Consider the following 8766-nt stretch of genomic DNA (forward strand, 5'->3'; position numbering starts at 1 on the left):
GAGCCATTTGCATTTACCCCCAGCAGCCCTCTGAGATAGGGACCATTGCCATTTCCGTCTCACCAAGGGAGAAATGAAGGTTCAGAGAGGGCGTCACTGCCTTGCCCACAGCGGCTCAGCCAAAAGTGGTAGAGCTGGAATGTGCGCCCAGCAGTTCGGCCCTGGAGCCTGCACCTGTCCCGCCCATGCTTGAGAAGTGTGTGACTGTGAGGACAAAGGGCGCTTTCCCTGACATGTGGGATTGCACACCTAAAATTCTCACCATAACTCTCCCCCTGTCGGAGGGGTGGTATCTTCGACTTCTTTTGTTCTTCTTACCCTGCTCCTTAAATATTTGTCAGCATGACCTTGAAGTACCAGCAGCATCCATGTACCCCCCGAGCATCTGTTGCATCCTTGCTGTGCACAGGGCGGTGCAAAGTGACAATGAAAAGTTTGTTATTGACGCTCAGATGCACAGGATTATGCGGTGAAACAGTGCCTGGGGGATTGAGAGAAGGGAAAGGCCATTCCATCTAGAGCTGAAGGGAGATGGCTCAGAGAAGGCTTTGTTGAGGAGGAACATTTGAGCTGAGCCCTGACAAGCGCTAGGACTTGACTTTGCACATCTGGGAAGAAACAGTCGTTAAAGCCAGTGGAGTGGTGCGAGGGAAGGGTGTGCTGGGAGATAGGCCATGAGGGCAAGTCGCAGCCGTCCTGATAAAGAAGCATGGAGGGTGCAGATGGGGCAGGCCCAGGCCTCGAATTTGCAACTTAGATAATGGAAGGAATGTAGTGCCATGGACAAACACAGGGAAATGGTGGGAAAGACTGGCTCGAAGGAGAGGACATGATGTGTATTGAATGCTCTATTTATTTGAGGTTCTGTCAGCAGATTTAGGTGGTAACATCCAGCAGGAACTTGGAAATGTAGGATCACAGGTCAAGAGAGGTAAAACCTGGAAGTTTTAGCTGCAACAAACAGTTAAGCTCACAAAGGTAGAGCAGATACGGTGTAAGAGAATGAATTGCAGACCGCAAGCAAGGGTCTGCGTTTCCGGGTTAGGAAGGCAGAGGCATAAACTGTGCAGAGAGAAGCAGGTGAGCCAGCTTTGCGGGGGCGTGGGCAGGCGTGGGCAGCACATGGGGGTGGCGCGGGGCAGGCCAGACCGGAGAAGGCTCCCCAAGGTTGCCAGACTTGTGCATCCTGGGGGCCTCAGACATTTGCCTCCAAGGTAGTACGGGGGATTGAAGCCAAAATGCACAGGATAAAAAGTGAACAAGTACGAAATACTCGTTTAAGAGATTTGGCCAGTAAAGAAAAAGAGAGGGAAGGAAGATGATACATACAGGTAAGGAGAAGCCCCCAGGTGAGTGGGCCTGATGGTCCCTCCACATGGTCAGCCAAGCAAGGTCCCAGGGCAGTTGGAGGGATGGAGCATGGACACTTATGCGGGGGATCAGCCTTGGAGAGGAGGCAGTATATTATTTCTTGGGGGAAGCAGAGAGAGCAGAGCAGATGGGAAGCACTGTGGAGAGATGGGATAGGATGAAAGGTAGGCAGGCATCCACATTGGAGACAAGGATCCTAAGAAGCTAAGAGGGACAGAAATGGGGCAGGTAGGCAGGATTTGATACACACCCTAGGGTATACACCCAGAGAACATAATGAGTGATTTGGAGGTAAATAAAACAGTAACTAAGCATCGTGGTTTTAGATCTGTTGCTGGTGCCACTGTTTCTTAGTGTCTGAGTTCTCGAGTGAGTCCCCACCCTGCTGCAGGCAGTCCCTTCCCGGAGCCGCTGCTGTCTGTGCCAGGCTTCTAGCTACCGAGTCCCAAGTGCACCAGGCCTGCTCCATGAGCTGCTGGTCCCCCAGCTGAGCATTCTCCATGTCTGTCCTCCTCAGTGGGCCTTCCTCACAGGTGGCAGGGCTGCTCTCGTGCAGCCACAGACTGGGCTGTCCATCTGCCTGCGCCACATAAAACCTTCATCGATGGTCCCCTCACTGCCGTTCCACAGCTCTGAAACATACTGTATTTGTGGACTCTTACAGTGATTTTGGCTACTTCCGTCCAGAAAATGACTCCAAATGTGTGGAACAGCCAGAGCTAAAGGGCCACGATCTGGAATTTTGTCTGTACGGCAGAGAGGAGCACCTGACAACAAATGGGTGAGGCGCCTCCCCTCCTGAGTCGTGACAGCCGTGTCCCTGCTGTGCAGAGTGAGCCCCCACTCACCGCGCCCTGCACCTCCATGCAGGCAGTGTTCTAGAGCATGCTAGGAAAATACTGTGGAACAGAACTTTCTGTGGCGCTGGAAATGCCCTCTCGTCTGCTGTGTCCCATATGGTAGCCATTAGCCCTGTGTAGCAACTGAACTAATTTTACTTAGTTTAAGTGTAAGTAGCCACTGTGTGGGGGCAGTGCTGCCCCAGAGGAGACACAGTACTTCCCCCACAGTACATACCCCCCCTCCCATTTTTGTACGGTGTGTTACCGTGCTTTCCTTGGGCCATGGTACTTTGGCCCCATCTCGTGGCCCAGAGAGGCAGGCATGCCTCTGCAGGAAGGCCAGGGATACTTGGGCTGTTCAGGGCCTGAGACTACACAGAACATCCCCAAAACATTCCCGAGGCTCTCCCCTCAGGCCTGAAAGGGGGTGGAAGTTTGAGAAGCTTTTCTGCAGATTTTCAAATCTTGCTTTCAGGAACGAGGTATACATCCTAATGGTCTGACAAGAAATTGTCTGTGCTTTTTCAGGTACCGAAAAATTCCAGGAGACAGATGCCAGGGTGGCGTGAATCCAGTCCGAGAAGTAAAAGACTTGAAAAAGAAATGCACAAGCAACTTCCTGAGTCCTGAAAAGCAGGTACAGTAAAGTAGATCTGGTTTAGGGACCAGTGGGCTTTTGTGTTCTGCCAGAAACAAAGCAGCAGCACTGAGAATTTTATGACTGAATACAAAGAGGCTGGACTACTTCAGGCAGCCTGCACTGTGCACAGGAGACCATTAGGATGGAGGATGGGCTACACAGCATGATAAACTCCATGCTAAAAACGTTATCGTTGGAGGAACAAAGTAGAATTCTATACAATTGTTCTGAATTCTTGGGAGCATCAGGTTGAGGACATTTCTGGGGGCTGAGAGTCATTTAGGGAAAAATACTTGAAGTCAGGCTGTAAAGGGCAGGAAGAGAGGAGCCCTGGCCCTCATTATAGGTGGGCTCTGTGCTGAGTCATACTAAGTGTGCTCAGACTAGACAACTGAACTTCGGTACTAATGGGTTTGTGATGTAGGAGCGGGTTATGAGGCAGATTACAGCTCTGTGGTGCTGAACCGTCTGGCTGGGATGTGGGAAGTGGTAAAGAGGAAGCCTTTTGATAAAGAAGCACTGGACCAGCAGTGTGACTGGGGCAGTCAGCTGTGGGCCCCAGTTCCCTAATCCATAAAATGGGAGGTAGACGATCCTCAGTCCCCTCCTCTCTGGCCTTCTGAGGGATGAGGGCCTGACACGGGCAGGATTAGGTAGGTAGCAGGAGCAGAATGTGGGTGTGTGTCTTTGTCAGGGGGCAAGTTCCCTCTTCTCTGCACCCTCACCCTGCATCCCTAGTAGCTATCCTCAGTGTGTATGTGTGTGATTGGACAGGACTCCTGCCCCCAGGGACATAACGTGTCCCAGAATCCAGTTCCGCCACCTCTTGGATTCACTGAAAACACACATTCCCTATCTCCCACCCTGAAACAGGTAGGGCCCACTCCAGCAATAATATGAAAAGGCTTATTCGCAAAAACATACCAAAAATGAAGTAAAAACAAGAGTCTTCATGTTACACGATGTCCTGCCTGAGGCAGCATGGGCACAGCTTCTTCCCAGGGACTGGCCATGTTCCAGATTTATCTGGCCCACTGTTGTCATTCTCCCCCTTTCCCACTGTGCCCCTAAGTGCTCCACCACTCCACATGGCTAGTGGGAAACAGCCTCAGTTGCTCTTTGACCTAGGTCATTGCCATAGTTCCCAGAGTAACTCGGATATTAGAGCCTGAGTTTGGACCATTCTGGCAGCTTCCGGGCAGCCGAAGTTCTGGTTCCCCTCTGCCATCAGTGATGCACTCCTGGTAGTATTGAGACAGTCCGGCGGCGGGCGGGGGCGGGGAAAGCACAAAGGGCCTGGAGACTGCAGGTCATTCACAGAGAAACCAGGGGAAGGAACAGCCTCATTGAGTTCAGTCCTAGCATGTGCACACCTGAAATTGTCTGTGTTTTAATTTGTCAAGAACTCCAAGTCAAATTCTGTTCCAATCATCCTGGCCACCGTGGGATTGATGCTGGTCACAGTCGTAGCAGGGGTGCTCATTGTGAAGAAGTACGTCTGTGGGGGAAGGTAAGGAGCATGGCAGTCAGCCAGAGGTACCAAACTCCAGCTGCAGAGGCAGCCCAGGGCGTGTGGTTGAGCTGGCCCCTAGCAAAAACTGGCCAATGGTAGTGGTGTTCCTGAAGCATCAGGCCCAGACCTTCTCAGAGCTTCTGTCTGCCACATGCTGACTGTGGGCTGTGCCTCCCATGTGTGTGACTCGTGCCGTGAGTGTGTAGAACTCGGAAAGTCCGCAGGCCTGTGGGAGGCATGTCTCATGTCCCATGTCCCCATGACACATGTCACCATGGGACAGCTCACGGAGGTCTCCACCCCCAGGTTCCTGGTGCATCGCTATTCCGTGCTGCAGCAGCATGCCGAGGCCAATGGCGTGGATGGTGTGGATGCCCTGGACACAGCCTCCCACACTCACAAGAGTGGTTATCATGATGACTCAGATGAGGTAAGACTTCTTGACGGGTGGCCCGGAAGCACAAGAAAGGGGTGTTCCTGTTCCTTTCAAAATCAGAATCTGACTGAGGCAGAGGGGGCGCGTAAGCCAGCAGCAGCTACTTAATGCCTATAAGACTTGGCCAGCCCAGAAACTAGGTCAGAACTTTCAAAATAGAAATTTTTTTTTTTTAAGATTTTATTTATTTGACAGAGACACAGCAAGAGAGGGAACACAAGCAGAGGGAGTGGGAGAGGGAGAAACAGGCTTCCCGCCGAGCAGGGAGCCTGATCCGGGGCTCGATCCCAGAATCCTAGGATCATGATCTGAACCGAAGGGAGCCACTTAATGACTGAGCCACCCAGTTGCCCCTCAAAATAGGAATTTTTTAGTGTGCAAATAATATAGTCTCTGTTTCTCTTCTCAGGACCTCCTGGAATAGCTCTTCAAAGCGGCTGGGACCGAGCACAGATGATGGAACCGCAGTACCTCTCACACGCCCTGTGGCTCCGACTTGGGGGGAATAAATTTCCCATTGTGAGGGACCCAGCTCTGTTTCTGCTGCTTCCACCAAAGCCAAAAGGACCTGCGCTAAAGAAATGTGGGCGGGTGGGAACCCGAAACACTCTCACGATTGGCTCTGAGAAGTGGGGGAATCTAAATTCTTTAATTTTTTATTTCAAGTTCTGTCTTTTTGCAAAGTATGGGTTCTTTTGGTTTTGTTTCTGTTTGGTAAGGGAAATGGGATTGGAAGGGAATGTTTCACTAACCCCCCTCTTGCATGTTTTGCATGGCGCCTGCCCCCAGGCACCTGCCAGCCCCAGCATCAACCATCACCAAGTACTCGGTGCTGTCCCCAGGCTCTGCCGGCGCCGCGGAGCAGCTGCTGAGAGGTACTCGGGGGCTGCGATGACTGGCACGGCCTGGCGGCCTTTCCCTGGCCAGGGACAGCCCCACCCCGAGAGTGCTGCACACCAGCTCCTCACACACACCCTGCCTTTGCTTGCTTGCTCTTTTGGGGACCATGGACCACAGTGGTGTCTCTTCCCCCCACCCCATTTAATTAGGCAATACCCTCGTTAATTGCCCTTTGGCAACTGACTTAACCATGTGCTTCCAAGACACTAAATCAGGAAAACTTAAAGGGCAATATTTTTAACTTGGGGCAGGAAGAAGGGAGCAGCAGGGAATTGACTAGGGTTAGCACCTATTAAAGGACAAATTCTTGCTTCTTCCAAGATCTTTCCAGCCGTGCTTCGTGTCTGTGCCTGTGAACTTGCTCAAGGACAGGGTGAGGGCTTGCCCTGGATATCTGCCCAGGCTGTGGGGTCTCTCCACTGGAGCCGAGGGAGGGTGCCCGGGGTGGCCCCTGAGGACTGAACATCACAGTCCTCCGTGTCCTCTTCCACCTGTGGGCACAGTGGTGAATCCTTAGGATGGCTACTTGCTTGCTTCCTCTTGGACTGCTGTTGTACATGGAGCCAGGACTAGACATGTTTTCAGATTTATAAACTATTTTTTTTAAATCAAGATTTTATTACCAGGCTCTCTTCCTCACCTATTTTCTCCAGCTTTGCCAACTAATTTGTTGGCATGAAACTTCTGGCCGAACCAACCGAAAACACGTGTGTAGTGTAGGTGATGTTTTACCTGATGCGTTAAGTTCGTATTTTAAATTTAAGGAAGTTTTCCACTGGACATTTTTTCAGATCAAGTTAACAGTAGAATGTGGTGAGGTGGAGTTTTGGGTGGCCACACAGTAATGGAAAGCTGCAATAATTCATTTTAATAGAGCTTGAATATTTGCTCTCCAGGTATATAGTATAGTACATTTTTGGTCTTAGTGTCCCTACTGTGCTGGCCACAGTTTCTCCCAGTAATTACGGTTGGGACATTCTTTGGTAACTGCCATTTTGCTGCTAGTTCATTTTATGGTGATAAAGTCACGAAAAAGTAGACGTGCCAAATCAACTTTTGTCAGAATGCATGAGCAGATGGCTGTGTTCTCTCCTCCCCAGAATGGATTAACAGCAGCAGGGAAAGTGGGAGAGGGGGTGGTTGGAGAAGGTTAGAGACTTTGAAGCTGCAGCAGAACTAAATGAGTCAGGGAGCTTCAGTTGGGAAATAAAGCTAGGGCATTTTTTGTGAAGAGAATTCGTATTTGTTTGAGCCATAGAGCACTGGTCTTTTAGGAAAAGCTCATTCATTTTGCATAGTTTTTAAATTTAAAAATCCAAAGATAGACCAGGTCACAAATGAAAACGTGTCAGTCTTTCTCCCAGACACACTCACCTCCTGCCCAAAGTGATTCTGATGCCCAGAAAAGACCCACTCCTGCCGCACACCTTCTCCCTGCAGCTTATACTCGCCTGGGCAGATGTGTGCATATGTGGTAATTCTCTGATTTATTTTAGGATGTAGGAAAGTTTATCTTCTTCCTTAACCAAATAAGGTTAGAGCTCTGGGCTTCTAAGGGTATCTGAGACTTCTGTAGAACTTGGCAATTTTCAGAGCACTTTGACTTGGCATTGTGTCATTGGAAACTTAGAACATTCTTGATGAGACTTTCTCTTTGAAGGCCAGGGGTTTGTCGTCCCCATTTTTCAGGAGACGGAGCTGAGGTACAAAAAGTGAGTAAATTGTCCAGGGTCTCTGTGTGCATGGCAAGCAGTGCCAGTCGGTTGTCTTTAGAGCTTTTGAACGTTTTTATGTGTGCAGGGGCTGCGTGCCCAGGGCGTGCAGGGTTCCTGCATACAGTTGCCTCTCTGTCCTTCAGGAGAGGGATGGGTGGCATCTCTGTGGAAGCAGTGTCGCTCCTTTTTGCCACTGTGGGGGAAAATTTTTTTCTCCTGTTTTACATGGCTTCAAAACAAAAATTAATGGTAATTTTGAATGTGTATTTAGAAACTGCCCCTCATCTAGATGCAGGTGTGAGCTGTCCCTTGATGAACTACCTTCTCCCTCTCCTTGTTTTCTCATCCTTATCTGTCTGGCTGGCTAGCTCAGTCGTTTGGAGGACTGCTAACAAGCCTTCATTAGCTAGTTAGCTTCCCATCTCAGCCTGCTCACTCACAAAGGTATGCCCTCAGCCAGCAAGTATAACAGCCTATTATCCGTGATGGCTTCGAAGAGAGAACGATTTCTAATTTGTTCTACTGATGTTAGGTTAGGAGCATTATCTTTGAAAGTAAAGTGTAGCTTATCATTGTATAAAATCTCGGCCTTGATGGTAGCAGAAGAGATGATTTCTGGAGGTTTCAGCGATAGGGTTGAGCACCGTAAGAAAGGTTGGACACATCAGACTGTCTACAGTGGTCTGAGCTTTTAAGTCCGGGTGGAGAACTCACCATCCCTCACCTGTGATCGGCACCTTGGCCGTAAGAGAGCTTTGGGTTGGTGACTCTAGAGGCCAAGGGTGTGTGCACCTGAGCTGGTATTTGAATAGGGATCCCACTTAGGAGAAGAAAAAAGTCTGGAGAGTTCTGGCAGTTCTAAGCTGGGCTCAGAAGATTCAATAGATGAGCTATAACTGAAATTTAGAACTTGCCATCTGCCTCTGAGTAGGCTTTCCAATGTGTACCTCTCTAATTCCTAGGTTTGCCTCTGGGCCTCTCCATATCCAAGCTGGCCTTTCATCCATGACACATTAGTAACAGGCTGGCCGCCTCCAGCCCTTGCACTGGCTCTCTACACTGCAACTGGTTCTCCCATGGCCTGGGTCACAGGACCAGGATACAGAGGGGAGTGCGGAGCCGTCCACACCCACCCCAGGTGGCAGGGCTGGCCGGAGTTTCAGTCCATTCTCTCTGTTCTAGGCCAATCCTCCAAGTAGAGAGGTCCTCTTTCCCTTCAGGAGGCTCTAAGAACCCTGCCTCCACGCGCAGAGGTTGTGGAGCTCTCCCTGCTTGTTGGTATTTCCTCCTCGCCCCATCTGAAGTCGGATGCTTGGAACTGCTAAAGTCAGAGCTTCAGCTTTTCAACT

At 50.2% G+C, this 8766-nt stretch overlaps 1 protein-coding gene across 4 annotated transcripts in view; it reads left to right on the forward strand.

The window, feature by feature from the left end:
* The window catches only part of SORT1 (sortilin 1), a 64052-nt gene extending 57747 nt beyond the window's left edge, over nt 1–6305 (forward strand). For all 4 annotated transcript variants that reach the window (XM_047723860.1, XM_047723861.1, XM_047723863.1 and 1 more), the window contains exons 16-20: nt 2036–2152; nt 2742–2850; nt 4257–4363; nt 4673–4796; nt 5212–6305. In XM_047723860.1, coding sequence (XP_047579816.1) covers nt 2036–2152; nt 2742–2850; nt 4257–4363; nt 4673–4796; nt 5212–5226 — 472 coding nt within the window. In that variant the 3' untranslated portion in view covers nt 5227–6305. The remainder of the gene's footprint in view (nt 1–2035; nt 2153–2741; nt 2851–4256; nt 4364–4672; nt 4797–5211) is intronic.
* Nucleotides 6306–8766: the final 2461 nt, after the last annotated feature.

This window comes from Lutra lutra, chromosome 4 (assembly GCF_902655055.1).
Source record: "Lutra lutra chromosome 4, mLutLut1.2, whole genome shotgun sequence".
Lineage (NCBI taxonomy): Eukaryota > Metazoa > Chordata > Mammalia > Carnivora > Mustelidae > Lutra > Lutra lutra.